Source organism: Perca fluviatilis, chromosome 8 (genome assembly GCF_010015445.1).
Source record: "Perca fluviatilis chromosome 8, GENO_Pfluv_1.0, whole genome shotgun sequence".
Taxonomy (NCBI): Eukaryota; Metazoa; Chordata; class Actinopteri; order Perciformes; family Percidae; genus Perca; species Perca fluviatilis.
In genome coordinates, this window is record NC_053119.1 from 935,839 (window position 1) to 955,451 (window position 19,613).

General features: G+C 41.7%; 1 protein-coding gene across 1 annotated transcript; it reads left to right on the forward strand.

Moving 5' to 3' along the window:
• The first annotated feature begins 1,199 nt into the window (after positions 1–1,199).
• On the forward strand, positions 1,200–10,415 carry c8h15orf40 (chromosome 8 C15orf40 homolog). Its single transcript, XM_039807462.1, has 4 exons — positions 1,200–1,834; positions 3,994–4,126; positions 6,717–6,844; positions 9,191–10,415. The coding sequence occupies exons 1-4, from the start codon at positions 1,268–1,270 to the stop codon at positions 9,278–9,280; spliced, it is 918 nt and encodes a 305-aa protein (XP_039663396.1). The 5' UTR covers positions 1,200–1,267; the 3' UTR covers positions 9,281–10,415.
• The last annotated feature ends 9,198 nt before the right edge of the window (positions 10,416–19,613 follow it).

The window sequence follows — 19,613 nt, forward strand, 5'->3', positions numbered from 1 at the left end:
AACCAGTAAAACCCAAGGGGGGGTAAGCTTCGCTTCAGAACTGGAACCTCCTATGGCGCCATTTTGACAATACCAAGCCATCACCTCCCGTTAGCATCCCATTGACTCCCATTCATTCTGACGTCACTTTGACAGAGAATAACTTTACATCTGAAGAGTTTAAAGACTCTATTTGTCCGTTGTTTATTTCTAAAGAAACACGACAATGTATAAAAGGCTCCATTACCTTGTAGCTCACGTTATGGCTCCGTAGCAGACGCTTTTATAACAATAGGCTAACGATTGGGTCATAACCACGAGACTTACTGTCACACAGTAGAGGAATTACCGTATAGTACAGGAGAAGCTCACAGGCAGTTTGGACTTCCATTAGCTGTTTAGGTTTAATGACTAATGTTAACTAGCATGTTAGTGATCAGTAATTAGCCTGTGCCTATGTTATCTCCTTACATATACCTACGCTCTCCGTCTCTGTAAGATTGGGAATGATTGAGATTTCTCTCGGCACAGCTACCAGAAGACTTCACACTTTCAGACAGGTTGCTCACGTCACATCTACGTCTTCAAGCTCAGTTGGAGGCTGCGCAGTAACGCTCAGCCAGCACCGGGAAAGAGACTTCTGACATCCTTCACTGGTCTCGTACAGAGACACGGGGTCTGCTGGTCCAGTTTATATATACTGTCTATGGTAAAAACGAGAATCAGGGACAAAATTACCATAAAAAAACGTTGCAGGGTGGCCGGGTTGGTTCGGTGGGTGGAGCGGGCGCACATATACTTGGAGGTTTATGCCTTGATGCAGAGGTCCAGGGTTCGAGTCCGACCTGTGATGATTTCCTGCATGTCTTCTCCCTCCCTCTCTCTCTCTCTCTCTCCCCTTTCTCACCTAGCTGTCCTGTCAAATAAAGGCGGAAAAAGCCCCAAAAAATAATCTTAAAAAAAAAAACGTTGCAGGTTCTGTTTGTCTTGTTGTGTCTGATTGAGTTTTGCAGCTAATTTATTAGTTTTTAATTTACATTTACATGTTTAAAAACTAAAAGAAAATCCGCAATGGACTTATACGTTACAGGTTATCTAGAAGAGGGCGAAAGAACATTGCAATAAAGTATTTAAAAAAACTTTGCGGGCATGTTTGTCATTGGGGCTTTTATTATGAAAAGAGACCGGAAGTAAATTATTTTGAAAAGCGGAAATCATGGTGTTTACATTGTTAGCAGTTCTGCGACCTGCCGAAGCTAACAGCTAACAGCGAACAGGAATCAGGTGGATGTTCAGTTTTTCCCGGTCAAGTTTAACTATATGTATGTTTTTAAGGTTAAATAAATCTTTTAAGTCAACGTTAAACAGTTTAAAACCGTTGAACCGTTTATCCGACGTCGCTCCGGTGCTTAACTGTCCGTTAACCGGTCTCTCCCGGGGCAGACTGCCTTCTCTTCCCGGTGCTCAGCGTCTGTTAACCGGTCTCTCCCGGGGCAGACTGCCTTCTCTTCCCGGTGCTCAGCGTCTGTTAACCGGTCTCTCCCGGGGCAGACTGCCTTCTCTTCCCGGTGCTCAGCGTCTGTTAACCGGTCTCTCCCGGGTCAGACTGCCTCCTCTGCCCGGTGCTCAGCGTCTGTTAACCGGTCTCTCCCGGGTCAGACTGCCTCCTCTGCCCGGTGCTCAGCGTCTGTTAACCGGTCTCTCCCGGAGCAGACTGCCTCCTCTGCCCGGTGCTCAGCGTCTGTTAACCGGTCTCTCCCGGGTCAGACTGCCTCCTCTGCCCGGTGCTCAGCGGGAAATAAGAAGAAGTCTCTCCAGAAACAGAAACGGAGAAATGCCCAAAAAACAGAAAGCGGTGAGTTATTAGAGAGTTATTATGTACATTTATTTAAGTCCATTTACACAGTAAGATACTGTACTTGAGGACAACTTTGAGGTAACCAGTATTTTACTTAACGCTCGTGTTCTCGACCTAAACTTTGTGTTTTTCTGGGTCGAAATTTCAACATTTTGTTGTTGTTTTTTCTACACTTTTCTCAACGTTTTTGTCGATTTTATTCAAAAATATTTGTCCCTTTTTTGCGTTTTTTAATTAGTTTTCTCACTTTTTTGTCACCTTTGCCGATGTTTCTGTCATAGCTCTGATATAGAAAGTTTTTGTAAACGGGAGGACAACCGGAGGTTTAAATACTTCGTTTATCTGCAACTTTACTGTGTATTTGTAACGTTAAATCCTCCAGCTACATCTCCGAGGAATATATACTCAGAGGGGAAGTAACGTTACTATATTTTACCTACATACTGTAAAAGTACTAATACCATATTCTGGAAATGTACTTCCCTTGATCCAGACTCAAAATATAACTAACCCTCCATCAGTATTCAGATACTTTACTGCAGTAAAAGTACTACCACACTGTTATACACACATAATACTCTGTTACAAGTTAAAGTCATGCAGTGAAAACGTTACTAAGGATCCAAACAGTTGTGTGTTTAATGGTCTACACACACACACACACACAAACACACACACACAGGCACCCACACACGCGCACACAGACAGAGAGAGACACACAGACACACACACACACACACACACACACACACATACACAGACAGTTGTGAGTTTAAAGTAACTAGTAACTAAAGCTGGAACAGATGAATGTAGTGGAGTAACTAAAGTAACTAGTAACTAAAGCTGGAACAGATGAATGTAGTGGAGTAACTAAAGTAACTAGTAACTAAAGCTGGAACAGATGAATGTAGAGGAGTAACTAAAGTAACTAGTAACTAAAGCTGTAACAGATGAATGTAGGGGAGTAACTAAAGTAACTAGTAACTAAAGCTGTAACAGATGAATGTAGTGGAGTAACTAAAGTAACTGGTAACTAAAGCTGTAACAGATGAATGTAGTGGAGTAACTAAAGTAACTAGTAACTAAAGCTGGAACAGATGAATGTAGTGGAGTAACTAAAGTAACTAGTAACTAAAGCTGTAACAGATGAATGTAGTGGAGTAACTAAAGTAACTGGTAACTAAAGCTGTAACAGATGAATGTAGTGGAGTAACTAAAGTAACTAGTAACTAAAGCTGGAACAGATGAATGTAGTGGAGTAACTAAAGTAACTGGTAACTAAAGCTGTAACAGATGAATGTAGCGGAGTAACTAAAGTAACTAGTAACTAAAGTAACTAGTAACTAAAGCTGTAACAGATGAATGTAGCGTAGTAACTAAAGTAACTAGTAACTAAAGCTGGAACAGATGAATGTAACTAAAGCTGGAACAGATGAATGTAGAGGAGTAACTAAAGTAACTAGTAACTAAAGCTGGAACAGATGAATGTAGTGGAGTAACTAAAGTAACTAGTAACTAAAGCTGGAACAGATGAATGTAACTAAAGCTGTAACAGATGAATGTAGAGGAGTAACTAAAGTAACTAGTAACTAAAGCTGGAACAGATGAATGTAGTGGAATAACTAAAGTAACTAGTAACTAAAGCTGGAACAGATGAATGTAGTGGAGTAACTAAAGTAACTAGTAACTAAAGCTGGAACAGATGAATGTAACTAAAGCTGTAACAGATGAATGTAGTGGAGTAACTAAAGTAACTAGTAACTAAAGCTGGAACAGATGAATGTAGTGGAGTAACTAAAGTAACTAGTAACTAAAGCTGGAACAGATGAATGTAACTAAAGCTGTAACAGATGAATGTAGAGGAGTAACTAAAGTAACTAGTAACTAAAGCTGTAACAGATGAATGTAGCGGAGTAACTAAAGTAACTAGTAACTAAAGCTGGAACAGATGAATGTAGCGGAGTAACTAAAGTAACTAGTAACTAAAGCTGGAACAGATGAATGTAGCGGAGTAGAAGTAGAAAGTAACATGAAAAGAAAAGACTCAAGTAAAGTACAAGTACCTCAACATTTGGTCCTAAAGTACAGTACTGGAGTACAGTACTGGAGTACAGTACTGGAGTACATGTACTTAGTTACTCTCCATGGTGTTGCAGCAGGTGAAAGGGCAGCCGGCTGCCGGTGGAGCAGCGCAGGAAGGAGCTTCTGGTCCGGTGGCTCGAGACAAAAGCGGAGCGGTCACCATAACGGTGCACGCCAAGCCCGGCTCCAAACACAGCGCCATCACAGGTAACATATCAACAAGTCCATATCATAACAGAGATGTTCACAAGTCATTTTTTAGAAGTCCAAGTCAAGTCTCAAGTCTCTGTCCATCTGATCTGTCCCTAACACTGTATGGTTCAATGTTATGAATTCATAGCATGTCCTGTAGCTCCATCCAGACAGTCCAGTATCATAGCATGTCCTGTAGCTACCATCCAGACAGTCCAGTATCATAGCATGTCCTGTAGCTATCCATACAGTCCAGTATCATAGCATGCCTACCATACAGTACAAGAGCTGTACTAAGACAGAGTAATAGCATGTCCTGTAGCTATCCATACAGTCCAGTATCATAGCATGTCCTGTAGCTATCCATACAGTCCAGTATCATAGCATGTCCTGTAGCTACTATCCAGACAGTCCAGTATCATAGCATGTCCTGTAGCTCCATCCATACAGTCCAGTATCATAGCATGTCCTGTAGCTCCATCCAGACAGTCCAGTATCATAGCATGTCCTGTAGCTCCATCCAGACAGTCCAGTATCATAGCATGTCCTGTAGCTCCATCCAGACAGTCCAGTATCATAGCATGTCCTGTAGCTACCATCCAGACAGTCCAGTATCATAGCATGTCCTGTAGCTCCATCCATACAGTCCAGTATCATAGCATGTCCTGTAGCTCCAACAGCAGTAATACAGCTGCAACAGCGTATATAGCATGTCCACTCACAACAGACATAGAGCCTGTAGTACAAGACACAGTATATAAGCTGTATCATCACAGCCAGTAATAATGCTGCAAATACTAACAGATACAATACGTACATAGCATGCTGTTCAATCGTCCAGTACATAGCAGTTGCTATCCACAGTAAGCTGAGTAATAAGTAGTAATACATCTGTAGCTATCATACATCCAGTACATAGCATGTCCTGTAGCTCAATACAGTCCAGTATCATAGCATGTCCTGTAGCCCAACAGTCAGTATCATAGAGTCCTGTACCTATCAGACAGTCCAGTATCATACATGTCCTGTACCATCAGACAGTCCAGTATATAGAGCTGTAGTCAGACAGCAGTATCATAGATGTCCTGAGCTCCACCAGACAGCCAGTATCATAGCAGTCTGAGCTATACAGTCAGTATCATAGCATGCCTGTACACAGGATAACCAACGCTACATCATTGTCACAGTACTCCTTAGCTCATCAGACAGTCCAGTATCATAACATGTCCTGTAGCTCCATCCAGACAGTCCAGTATCATAGCATGTCCTGTAGCTCCATCCATACAGTCCAGTATCATAGCATGTCCTGTAGCTCCATCCAGACAGTCCAGTATCATAGCATGTCCTGTAGCTCCATCCAGACAGTCCAGTATCATAGCATGTCCTGTAGCTCCATCCATACAGTCCAGTATCATAGCATGTCCTGTAGCTACTATCCATACAGTCCAGTATCATAGCATGTCCTGTAGCTACTATCCATACAGTCCAGTATCATAGCATGTCCTGTAGCTCCATCCAGACAGTCCAGTATCATAGCATGTCCTGTAGCTCCATCCATACAGTCCAGTATCATAGCATGTCCTGTAGCTATCCAGACAGTCCAGTATCATAGCATGTCCTGTAGCTACTATCCATACAGTCCAGTATCATAGCATGTCCTGTAGCTATCCAGACAGTCCAGTATCATAGCATGTCCTGTAGCTCCATCCAGACAGTCCAGTATCATAGCATGTCCTGTAGCTCCATCCATACAGTCCAGTATCATAGCATGTCCTGTAGCTATCCAGACAGTCCAGTATCATAGCATGTCCTGTAGCTCCATCCAGACAGTCCAGTATCATAGCATGTCCTGTAGCTCCATCCAGACAGTCCAGTATCAGCATCAGTTGAACGAGAACTTTATGGGGTCTACTGCAATGCAATCTGAAACACAAATTAAGAACTCTGTTTCAATTTCATTATTGTATTTTTCAACATTTTGGTATCTGCACCAAAGAATACGTGTGAGAGTGTGTGTGTGTGTGTGTGTGACTGTGTGTGTGTGTGTGTGTGTGACTGTGTTTGTGTGTGTGTGTGTGTGTGACTGTGTGTGTGTGTGTGTGTGTGTGTGACTGTGTTTGTGTGTGTGTGTTTGTGTGTGTTACTAGCCGGCTGTAAAGCCCACCGCTCATCATGCATTACATTCTTCAGTGTTCAGAGTTTGAGGGACAGGGGACATGCAGCTCATCATAACTTTTCCCCAGCGTATACGCGCCAATAAAAGAAAACAGAAATGCACGAGTGAATTTAGATTTAAAAAGAAATAACTGAAGTCAGCTGTTTGTGTGTGCGAGTCCAGTCAGCGTCTCAGACTCGAGTCCCCATCTCTCTATAATAATTAATAATAATAATAATAATAATTTATGCCTTTTTATTGATCCCTAGTGGGGAAATTACCATTTTTTTCACTCTGTTGTTAGAACACATATTGCGATTTTGATTAAAATTGCGATTCCTTTTGCCCCAGGTCACCATCACACTGTTTATAATGACCACACTGTTGTTATGATCAACTGGAAGATAACCTTTACCATCTCCTCCTCTTCTTCTTCTTCTACTGTTGCAGAGGTTTCTGCGGAGGCCGTGGGAGTCGCCATCGCGGCGCCTCCGACAGACGGCGAGGCAAACACGGAGCTCGTCCGCTTCCTGGCTCAAGTCCTGGAGCTGAAGAAAAGTCACATATCTCTTGACAAGGTTCCTGAATACTCTCATTACAACTCACATCCACTTCCAGTCCCTCCAGAGAAACATGATTATGTGATCACATAATTCAACGCTTAATCAGCCACAGTCCACATATTTGTGTGCGCATTTTTTCAAATACGCCTCATAAACTGTAGGGCTGTGCTTGATTGAAGAACTTCTTAGTCGACTAACACTCATTCAACTGTACCGACTAATCGATTAGTCGATTTAATCGACAGATCTGTAAATCTGAGTTTCTCCGCAAAGAGTCGCGCTAAAAGGATGCATATATTGAATAAGATAACGCCTCCTTTGAATATTTAAACAACATTTCAGAAAACGTGTAATACAACAAATAACTGCCTCAATGAAAGTAATCAAAGTAGTTTTCACGGTGATATCTGTTAGGTCAAAGGTCAACCCTTAATTCTTGTGTTTACCAGAGATGAGCTCGTATGTTTCTTGGAAATAAGTCATTCAGCATGAAAACAGCATCAAACATGAATAATGGACTAAAGAGATCTAAGTTGACTAAGACCAAAACCAACGATTAGTCGACTAATCCACTAAGAGGGAGCAGCCCTAATAAATTACCGATTTCTGCGCAAAATATGCGGTGCTTGCATGATTAAATAATCCCCGCATTTTCGTTGTGGAAAGTCCCGTAATATATCTCAGCAGAAAGTTGAAAAATGTTTAGTTTACTTCACACAAGAGCAGCCATTTTCCCCTGTTGCCATGGGAATGTATGTGTCACTTATGAAGTAACGTAATTACACGAAGTGAACATCATCGAAAAGCTGTTTTTTTCTCATTTTCATCAAACCAGTTTTTTGCAAGTTCCTGCAATTTCATCGCATAAAATTGCATAAATATCTCCCATATTCCATCGCATTTTTTAAGAAAACGTGCTGCATAATCAAGGGATTTTTGCCCCGCAACAATCACAGAAAAATGGAAGGACTGGCAGGAGACAGTTTTTGGCAAGGGGGGGGGCATTATATCTCGGGGACGTCCTACAGAAACGCTTGAGCGTCAAACACTTAATTCAAAGGCATTCTGGCGAGTTTGTACACAACAATTTATGCCATTTCTGCATCAAGTTATGGTGCGAATGTCTTTAATTATTATTAGGGATGCACTGAATCCAGATTTTTGGGTTTTCGGCTGAATCCTGAACCCCCTGGTTGAGATGGTGCTGACTCCTCCTCCCATCCTCAGTCCATGAACCCAGTAAACTCATGAATGAAGTAAACAGAGACTGTCCTTCCTTTGCCGTACCTGAAGTTGCTGCATTCTGGCTGCTGTCTGGAGATTCCTTCATGCACAACTCGTATTCTTTCAGATGTTTCAGACCAGATGTTGTAACAGCGGCCATGTTGTGTATAGTTTAGGGTCCTCGCCACCACCAGACCAATCAGCATTGAACAGATTGAACATGTAGCTGGACTTGAATGGCCTTCTTTTGACTGAAAGTTCTGCCAAACAACAACTTGTTCTGCTCACCAGTTCCATGTCCACTTTCTCACAGCCTGCTGCATTGAACGCTCCACCTACGTAAACACCTTCCCGTAATCACCGGCGCCGTCACTACGGCGAGCAGCGTAGCGCGCCGAGTGCAAGCGTAGGGTTCGGTTCCCTGGGGAAAAAAATCTAAGGTTCAGCAGAAACCAGAACCCCGTCGAAAAGCCCAAAATTCAGCCCAATCAGAAGCCCAATCCTGGATCCCTAGTATTATTTCGGCTGAAGTGACTGTGTAGCGACTGTATATAAAGATGTAGCAGGATGCCTCACCCCACAGTCACATTAGCATCAAAAGAGAGCGACAGGCACTCGCTTGATGGGCGCTCCTGGTGCGAGCCTATAGCCTGGTCCTGGTCGCTTGGCAACAGTAAACCGAAATCCTCCGGTGCTACCTTCAAGCACGTCTTAAAAGTCACTTCAGAGGTCTCGTCAAGTCACAAGAAAGATGTTTTTGGGTTTAAAAGTATTTATTTCTCGATAAAAGTAACAAAATATATGAGATAAAATGCCAAACGTATCAGATATGTACAGAAATGCCAGATGTCCTGAAGAGTTTCTGCCATCTGGAATTATTTTCTTTGACTCGAGTCACTGACCTACGTCACGCTGCCTTCACTCTGATTGGCTGTCGCTTTGTGGCATCGCTCAGCATTTGCATAAAATAGACTTCTGGTCTATTTCGGCCCCGCCCTGCTCCTGGCAGCAGTGAGCCGTTGAAAATGAACGGCAGCCTGTCTCTGTCTCTGGTAGCTAGTGGGACTGAGGGGTCAGAATTCAACCAAGCCATGTGGTTTTAATAGTATTTCTCCTCCTCTCTCCTGCCTCCTGCAGGGCTCCAGGTCCAGAGACAAACTGATCCGAGTGGACTCTTCTCTCAGTCCGGAGGAGGTGCTGAGGAGGCTCAGACAGGCTGCAGGCTGAAAGGAAGGAAGGAAGGAGGAGGAGAGGAGGTGCTGAGGAGGATCAGACAGGAAGGAGGGAGGAGGAGAGAAGGTGCTGAGGAGGCTCAGACAGGAAGGAGGGAGGAGAAGAGAAGGTGCTGAGGAGGCTCAGACATGCTGACAGGAAGGAGGGAGGAGGAGAGGAGGTGTTGAGGAGGCTCAGACAGGCTGACAGGAAGGAGGGAGGAGGAGAGGAGGTGCTGAGGAGGCTCAGACAGGAAGGAGGGAGGAGAAGAAGAGGTGCTGAGGAGGCTCAGACAGGCTGACAGGATGACAGGAAGGAGGGAGGAGGAGAAGAAGTGTTGAGGAGGCTCAGACAGGCTGACAGGAAGGAGTGAGGAGGAGAGAAGGTGCTGAGGAGGCTCAGACAGGAAGGAGGGAGGAGAAGAGAAGGTGCTGAGGAGGCTCAGACAGGAAGGAGGGAGGAGATGAGAAGGTGCTGAGGAGGCTCAGACAGGAAGGAGGGAGGAGAAGAGAAGGTGCTGAGGAGGCTCAGACAGGAAGGAAGGAGGGAGGAGGAGAGGAGGTGCTGAGGAGGCTCAGACAGGAAGGAGGGAGGAGAAGAGGAGGTGTTGTCATTTCTTTTTATTAGAATGGATTTTATAAAATTGGTATTGAAAACAGTATTATTTAGGATCCAGTATAATAGTCACGGTATTGGTACCGGTATGGAAACGTTTGAATTAGGGAGGCACTGAATCCAGATTTTTGGGTTTTCGGCTGAATCCTGAACCCCCTGGTTGAGATGGTGCTGACTCCTCCTCCCATCCTCAGTCCATGAACCCAGTAAACACATGAATGAAGTAAACAGGGACTGTCCTTCCTTTTCCGTACCTGAAGTTGCTGCATTCTGGCTGCTGTCTGGAGATTCCTTCATGCACAACTCGTATTCTTTCAGATGTTTCAGACCAGATGTTGTAACAGCTGTGTATAGTTGTGTATAGTTGTGTATAGTTGTGTATAGTTTAGGATCCTCGCCACCTCCTGACCAATCAGCACAAAGCGAGAGAAACCACTGGGATTGACTGGAGCTTTAGGAGAGAATGGATGAGTTATGTATGTAATGACTTGAATGATGCATTGGCTTTCAATAAACTGATTGTGAATCTGTTTGATTTTGACCCTTTTATTTATCTATAAATATATAGATATATATATTTACATATTTGTCATTTATGTTGTCAGTTCTGAAGAGCTGCTGAACTGTGTTTCGTCGTCCTAAAACGACGACAATAAATATCTATTCTAAATCATAACTGCAAACTTTAAGTCCTTCGTTTGGGATTCAGAAAAAGAATTTGCTAAAGTTTTTTTTGTGGAAAAACTAAATCCTACTGGAGGTTTTACATGAAATATTAAATTAGATGTGTGTGTGCTATATATATATATATATATATATATATATATGTATATGTATATATCTTGCATGTAAGCAGAGCTGTGGCTGAGCAGTAGATGGCACTGTCCTACTGATAATGTCTGTCAGTGATGGAGGAAGTATTGAGATCCTTCAGTGCAGTGGGGGGGGGGCACCAGATGGATATATGAAATTACATATTCTAGACGAGGGAATGTTTTTGTACATTACTGTGTGAGTTTGGTGCATTTCATGTGTTTTAATCAGAGCTTCATGTGTAAATCAGGAGGTCCTGGAACACAGAAATGGGTCTGAAGGAGGACCCAAACCTGCTTTTTTGATAACTCTGCAAACCCTTGGTGTTCTCTCAATGAGCTTCATGAGGTAGTCACCTGAAATGGTTTTACCTTCACAGGTGTGCTTTGTCAGGGTTCATTAGTGGAAGTTTTTCCCTTATTAATAAAAAAAGCAAAGGGTGGCTACTTTGAAGAATCTAAAATATAAGACATGTTTTCAGTTATTTCACACTTTTTTGTTAAGTACATAATTCCATATGTGTTCATTCATAGTTTTGATGCCTTCAGTGAGAATCTACAATGTAAATAGTCATGAAAATAAAAAGGAAACACATTGAATGAGAAGGTGTGTCCAAACTTTTGGCCTGTACTGTAGATTCGTCAGGGATGGGGCCAAGCGCGTGGCCAGAGGAGCTGTTGGCCTTCTCTCGGGTCCAGCAGGAGCTCTCTTGTTGGCTTTGCTCTGTGATTCCTGGGGGCCCTTCGTGCCCGTGTGCTGCTGGCCATGGCACATGAGGGCCACCTGGGCATAGAGAAGCTTAAACAGAGATGCCGCGACCTGGTGTGGTGGCCAGGCATAGACAAAGACATTGAAGGCCTCGTTAAAGAAGGCCCAGCATGCCTTGTGAGTGGGGGAACCGACCGTCGACCCCCACCACCTCTGCAACCTCTGGCCTGGCCCTCAAAGCCACGGGAGTAAGTAAGTAAGTAAGTACAATTTATTTATAAAGCGCTTTTCACAGATAAAATCACAAAGTGCTGTACAAAAGAATAGGTAACAAACAATATGAAATGTATATACATATGTAAAATTAAAGTGACACTAGTGAAAACCCATCAACCAAAAGCTCCTAAATAAACATGTTTTCAGATCCTTTTTAAAAGAGACAACAGAGTCTGCCAGACGCATGGACAGGGGCAGGACGTCCCACAGTCTGGGAGCAACAGACTCAAGAGACAGGTCCCCTCCGGTCTTATAACGAGTCTGTGGGACTAAAGGTTCTGGCCAGCGGACCGAAGGGTCCGGCCAGGGGAATACAGCTTCAAAAGGTCCAGGATGTACTGTGGGGCCTGACCGTTTAAGGCTCTGAAAGTCAGCACTAAAATCTTAAAATCAATCCTGAATTTGACAGGGAGCCAACGGAGAGCCGACAGGACTGGAGCGATATGAGACCTTCGAGGAGCACCTGTTAAAAGTCTAGCAGCTGAATTTTGAACAATTTGCAATTTGTTCAGAGCAGACTTATTCAGACAAGTAAAAACTGAATTGCAGTAGTCAAGTCTTGTTGATATGAAAGCGTGAATTATCATTTCCAGATCCTTTTTTGACAATATTTTGCGTATTTTACAGATGTTCCTAAGATGATAAAAGCAATTTCGGACGAGCTGTTTCGAGTGTGTCTCCAAAGACATGGCCTGGCCAAACACAACCCCCAGGTTTCTGAGGATTTGACAGAGAGGCCCAGAGAGCCAAGGTGCTGTTTGATCAGCGGGATCTTATGGTCTGGATCTTATGGTCTGGATCTTATGGTCTGGATCTTATGGTCTGAATCTTATGGTCTGGATCTTATGGTCTGGATCTTATGGTCTGGATCTTATGGTCTGGATCTTATGGTCTGGATCTTATGGTCTGAATCTTATGGTCTGGATCTTATGGTCTGGATCTTATGGTCTGAATCTTATGGTCTGGATCTTATGGTCTGGATCTTATGGTCTGGATCTTATGGTCTGGATCTTATGGTCTGGATCTTATGGTCTGGATCTTATGGTCTGGATCTTATGGTCTGAATCTTATGGTCTGGATCTGTGATTTTGTTTCTTATGGTCTGGATCTTATGGTCTGGATCTTATGGTCTGGATCTTATGGTCTGGATCTTATGTTTTGAGTTTTTTTTTTTTTTTTTTTTTTTTTTTTTTTTTTTTTTTTTTTTTTGGTCTTTTTGTCTTATGGTCTGGATCTTATGGTCTGGATCTTATGGTCTGGATCTTATGGTCTGGATCTTATGGTCTGGATCTTATGGTCTGAATCTTATGGTTGGTGGTCGGATCTTATGGTCTGGATCTTATGGTCTGGATCTTATGGTCTGAATCTTATGGTCTGGATCTTATGGTCTGGATCTTATGGTCTGGATCTTATGGTCTGAATCTTATGGTCTGGATCTTATGGTCTGGATCTTATGGTCTGGATCTTATGGTCTGGATCTTATGGTCTGAATCTTATGGTCTGGATCTTATGGTCTGGATCTTATGGTCTGGATCTTATGGTCTGGATCTTATGGTCTGGATCTTATGGTCTGGATCTTATGGTCCGGATCTTACAGTCACCTGATCTTATGGCCTGATCTTATGTCCAGACTCTTATGGTCCAACTTATGGTCGCATCTTGTCGATCATTATGTCTGATCATATGGTCTGGACCTTATGGTCCAAACTCTGTCCTGGAGCTTATGTCCTGGATCTTATGGTCGATCTTAGGTCCTGTGACTTATGTCCTGGATCTTGTCTGTCTGTCTGGCTTCTGGGACTTCTGTCCGTCTACCTTAGTCCTGGCCTTAGCTCACTGTCAGCTGTTTCTGTCTGTGGATCTAGGCTGGGCACTTAGTCCATCACTACTCTTACCTTAGGTCCCAGATCTTATGGTCTGACTGGTCGACTATGTCACTGATCGCTGACTATCTGATTAGCTGGATCTTAGTCTGATCTAGTCACTGATTCTGGATTATGAGGTTGTTATGGTGGATTATGGTGATTTGGTGGATTTGGTGTTTGGGGAGTCCGCCCATTCAATTCTTGTCTGCCTTCATTGCAGGTTGTTGGTGACCCAGCCAGTCTTTGAGGAGGACAGCTAGAGGAAGGAAGGATGGGAGTTAAGCACCAACAGGAGATGGTGTGTGTTTCACGGTGGCATGTATTTATTTATTTTCCACCATTCTTTTATCTGTTTAATTATTTATTAGCCCTCCTCCCTTCTTTCCTCCACTTCCAAAGTGGCTTCCTTCGGATCCACTGGCCTTCATTTCCTTTGTCTCTTGGCCACTACTATATTCCATTCCATTTATTTGACTGCCGTCTGTGGTTCTTATTCCTGTGTTCCATACTCCTCCACAAGCTCATCCGCTCCTCCTTCTCTCCTCCCTCTCCTCTCCTCTCTCTCCTCTCCTCCTCTTCTCTCCTCTCCGTCTCCTCTCCTCTGCTCCTCTCCTTTGGCGTCTCCTTGGCTCCTCTCCTCCTCCTCCCTTCTCCTCCTCTTCCTCCTCTCCTCCTCCCTCTCCTCCTCCCTCCTCTCCTCCTCTCCTCCTCTCCTCTCCTCCTCTCCTCTCCTCTCCTCTCCTCTCTCCTCTCCCTCCTCCTCCTCCTCTCCTCCTCTCCTCCTCTCCTCTCCTCTCCCTCCTCCTCTCCTCTCCCTCCTCTCCTCTCCTCCTCTCCTCTCCTCTCTCCTCCTCTCCTCTCCTCCTCCTCTCCTCCTCCTCTCCTCTCCTCCTCCTCTCCTCTCCTCCTCCTCCTCTCCTCTCCTCCTCCATCTCCTCTCTCTCCTCTCCTCTCTCCTCTCCTTCTCTCCTCCTCCTCTCCTCCTCCTCCTCTCCTCCTCCTCTCCTCCCCTCCTCTCCTCTCTTCTCCTCTCCTTTCCTCTCCTCCTCCTCCTCTCCTCTCCTCTCCTCTCCTCCCTCTCCTCTCCTCTCCTCTCCTCCTCTCCTCCTCTCCTCCTCCTCTCCTCCTCCTCTCCTCTCCTCTCCTCTCCTCCTCCTGTCCATACAGCTGAGAGTGAGACTTCGGACTGGGCTAACTAGCCTGCACGGACACGTTCTCCTCCTACACTTCACACAGAGTCACAAATCCTCCTCTCCTCCTCCTCCTCCTCCTCCTCCTCCTCCTCCTCCTCCTCCTCCTCCTCCTCCTCCCTCCTCCTCCTCCTCTCCTCTCCTCCTCCTCTCTCCTCCACGCTGGAAGCAGACTTCAGACTGGAGCTAACTACAGGCTGCATCCTGTAAAATCAAATTAAAGTGATTAGAATAAGACATGTTGTCCCGAACAATGGAGGCTGAGTCCTGAATGCATCACCACATTATAACGGATGTTTTGTGTCTCTGTGTGTCTTTGTGTGTCTTTTTGTGTCTCTGTGTGGATATTTTGTATCTTTTTGTGTCTCTGTGTGGATATTTTGTATCTTTTTGTATCTTTTTGTGTCTCTGTGTAGATATTTTGTATCTTTTTGTGTCTCTGTGTGGATATTTTGTATCTTTTTGTGTCTCTGTGTGGATATTTTGTATCTTTTTGTGTCTCTGTGTGGATATTTTGTATCTTTTTGTTTTTTGTGTCTCTGTGTAGATATTTTGTATCTTTTTGTGTCTCTGTGTGGATATTTTGTATCTTTTTGTGTCTCTGTGTGGATATTTTGTATCTTTTTGTGTATCTGTGTGGATATTTTGTATCTTTTTGTGTCTCTGTGTAGATATTTTGTGTCTTTTTGTGTCTCTGTGTGGATATTTTGTATCTTTTTGTGTATCTGTGTGGATATTTTGTATCTTTTTGTGTATCTGTAGATATTTTGTAACTTTTTGTGTCTCTGTGTAGATATTTTGTGTCTTTTTGTGTCTCTGTGTGGATATTTTGTATCTTTTTGTATCTTTTTGTGTCTCTGTGTGGATATTTTGTATCTTTTTGTGTCTCTGTGTAGATATTTTGTATCTTTTTGTATCTTTTTGTGTCTCTGTGTAGATATTTTGTATCTTTTTGTGTCTCTGTGTAGATATTTTGTATCTTTATGTGTGTGTGTGGATATGTTGTGTCTTTTTGTGTCTCTGTGTAGATATTTTGAGTCTTTTTGTGTCTTTTTGTGTATCTGTGTAGATATTTTGTATCTTTATGTGTCTCTGTGTAGATATTTTGTATCTTTTTGTGTCTCTGTGTAGATATTTTGTGTCTTTTTGTGTATCTGTGTAGATATTTTGTATCTTTTTGTGTCTCTGTGTAGATATTTTGTGTCTTTATGTGTCTCTGTGTGTTATTGTCTGTTTGGTTCTGTGTTAGTATGTATGTTGTATCTTTTGTGTCTTTTTGTGTCTCTGTGTGGATTTTTGTATCTTTTTGTGTCTCTGTGTAGAATTTTGTATTTTTTGTATCTTTTGTGTCTCTGTGTGTATATTTTGTATCTTTTTTGTGTCTTTTTTGTTATAGTTTTGTGTATTGTGTTTTTTTTGTGTTTGTTTTTGTGTTTTTTATTTTTGTGTTTTGATGTTTTTTATTGTGTGTGAGTTGTTTTGGTGTATTGGTTTTTTTTTGTGTGGTGTGTGTGGGTTTGGGGGGGGGGGGTTTTATGTGGATGTTGTGTTTTGTGTAGATATTTTGTATCTTTTTGTGTATCTGTTGGGATATTTTGTATCTTTTTGTGTATCTGTGTAGATATTTTTGTATCTTTTTTTGTATCTGTGTAGATATTTTGTATCTTTTTGTCTCTGTGTAGATATTTTGTGTCTTTTTTGTATCTGTAGATATTTTGTATCTTTTTGTGTCTCTGTGTGGATATTTTGTAACTTTTTGTGTCTCTGTGTGGATATTTTGTAACTTTTTGTGTCTCTGTGTAGATATTTTGTATCTTTTTGTGTATCTGTGTGGATATTTTGTATCTTTTTGTGTCTCTGTGTGGATATTTTGTATCTTTTTGTGTATCTGTGTAGATATTTTGTATCTTTTTGTGTATCTGTAGATATTTTGTATCTTTTTGTGTAGATATTTTGTATCTTTTTGTGTATCTGTAGATATTTTGTATCTTTTTGTGTATCTGTGTAGATATTTTGTATCTTTTTGTGTATCTGTGTAGATATTTTGTATCTTTTTGTGTATCTGTAGATATTTTGTATCTTTTTGTGTATCTGTGTAGATATTTTGTATCTTTTTGTGTATCTGTGTAGATATTTTGTAACTTTTTGTGTCTCTGTGTGGATATTTTGTATCTTTTTGTGTATCTGTGTAGATATTTTGTATCTTCATGTGTATCTGTGTGGATATTTTGTATCTTTATGAATCTGTGTGGATATTTTGTATCTTTTTGTGTCTCTGTGTGGATATTTGGTATCTTTTTGTGTCTCTGTGTAGATATTTTTTATCTTTTTGTGTCTCTGTGTGGATATTTGGTATCTTTTTGTGTCTCTGTGTGGATATTTTGTATCTTTTTGTGTCTCTGTGTGGATATTTTGTATCTTTTTGTGTCTCTGTGTGGATATTTGGTATCTTTTTGTGTCTCTGTGTGGATATTTTGTATCTTTTTGTGTCTCTGTGTGGATATTTTGTATCTTTTTGGGTCTCTGTGTAGATATTTTGTATCTTTATGTGTATCTGTGTGGATATTTTGTATCTTTATGTATCTGTGTGGATATTTTTTATCTTTTTGTGTCTCTGTGTGGATATTTTGTATCTTTTGTGTCTCTGTGTAGATATTTTGTATCTTTTGTGTCTCTGTGTGGATATTTTGTATCTTTTTGTGTGTCTCTGTGTGGATATTTTGTATCTTTATGTATCTGTGTAGATATTTTGTATCTTTATGAATCTGTGTGGATATTTTGTATCTTTTTGTGTCTCTGTGTGGATATTTGGTATCTTTTTGTGTCTCTGTGTAGATATTTTTTATCTTTTTGTGTCTCTGTGTGGATATTTTGTATCTTTTTGTGTCTCTGTGTGGATATTTTTGTATCTTTTTGTGTCTCTGTGTGGATATTTTGTATCTTTTTGTGTCTCTGTGTGGATATTTTTTATCTTTTTGTGTCTCTGTGTGGATATTTTGTATCTTTTTGTGTCTCTGTGTGGATATTTTGTATTTTTATGTATCTGTGTAGATATTTTGTATCTTTATGAATCTGTGTGGATATTTTGTATCTTTTTGTGTCTCTGTGTAGATATTTTGTATCTTTTTGTGTCTCTGTGTGGATATTTTGTATCTTTATGTATCTGTGTAGATATTTTGTATCTTTATGTGTATCTGTGTGGATATTTTGTATCTTTATGTATCTGTGTAGATATTTTGTATCTTTTTGTGTCTCTGTGTGGATATTTTGTATCTTTATGTATCTGTGTAGATATTTTGTATCTTTTTGTGTCTCTGTGTAGATATTTTGTATCTTTTTGTGTATCTGTGTAGATATTTTGTATCTTTTTGTGTCTCTGTGTGGATATTTTGTATCTTTTTGTGTCTCTGTGTAGATATTTTGTATCTTTATGTGTATCTGTGTGGATATTTTGTATCTTTTTGTGTATCTGTGTAGATATTTTGTATCTTTATGTGTATCTGTGTGGATATTTTGTATCTTTTTATGTATCTGTGTGGATATTTTGTATCTTTTTGTGTCTCTGTGTAGATATTTTGTATCTTTTTGGGTCTCTGTGTGGATATTTTGTATCTTTATGTATCTGTGTAGATATTTTGTAACTTTTTGTGTCTCTGTGTAGATATTTTGTATCTTTTTGTGTCTCTGTGTGGATATTTTGTATCTTTTTGTGTATCTGTGTAGATATTTTGTATCTTTTTGTGTCTCTGTGTAGATATTTTGTGTCTTTGTGTCTGTGTGGCTATTTTGTATCTTTTTGTGTTTGTTTTGTGTCTTTTTGTGTCATTTTGTGTCATTTTGTGTCTTTTTGTGTCTGTGTGTAGATATTTTGTGTCTTTTTGTGTCTGTTTTGTGTCTTTTTGTGTCTTTTTTTTGTCTTTTTATGTCTGTTTGTGTCTTTGTGTGTCTGTTTTGAAAAGTGATTTGAATGAGCCAACAATGGAGGCTGAGTAATGAATGCATTACCAGATTATAACGGATGTTTTGTATCTCTGTGTGGATATTTTGTGTCTATTTGCATTTATTTGAGGCCATTTTTCAGATCTTTGTGCTTGTTTTGCATCACCCTGTAGTCATGTTGTGTCTCCTTTTCATAGTTTTAGGTCTGTGTGCGTTCTCATTTAAACTGACTTTCCAACAAGAAGTGTTTCCATCGTACGTCTCGAGCGCTGTAATCCCTCCTCGCCCGTGTGTGTGTAACGATTAGTGCGTCTTGAAGCTCTGCAGCGTGAGTTTACATGACTAAAGTTTTAAAATCTGGTTTCACATCAGCGTCTCAGGATCCTGTCTGACATCAGAGAGACGAGCTCCAGTTAGCAGACAGCAGGAGGTCATTAACCAGAGGAGATCAGAGGACTGTCTGTCTTCCTACGGTTGGTTAGTTGGTCTGTTATGACCGGATACTCTCCCACAAAAAAATTTTTTTTTCTCCCCCCTCTCCCGTTGCTTTCATTTCCTCCGGCTTCTACTCACTGGCAGTTCCAGGTTTCCCTGGCTGGGCTGCGGCACACTGGTGGTTTGCTGGCTGGTTTCCTGGCTGGCTGGCTGGCTGTTTCCTTTGTGTTTCCACCCGCTGGTTTCTGGTTCCATTCCACACACAGGCTGGCTGTTTGCAGGCAGACACACACACAGACGAACACGCACGACGGGGCTGCCACAGGCAGATTACACACACACGAGCAGACACACACACAGGCAGACACGCACACGCACGGTACACACCTGAGAGACACACACCTGAGCGGTGCACACCTGAACACACCTGAACACACCTGAGCAGACACCCTGCAGAGACTTGCTGCCAGACACACACGAACAGCCACAGCGGGTTACCCTGAGCAG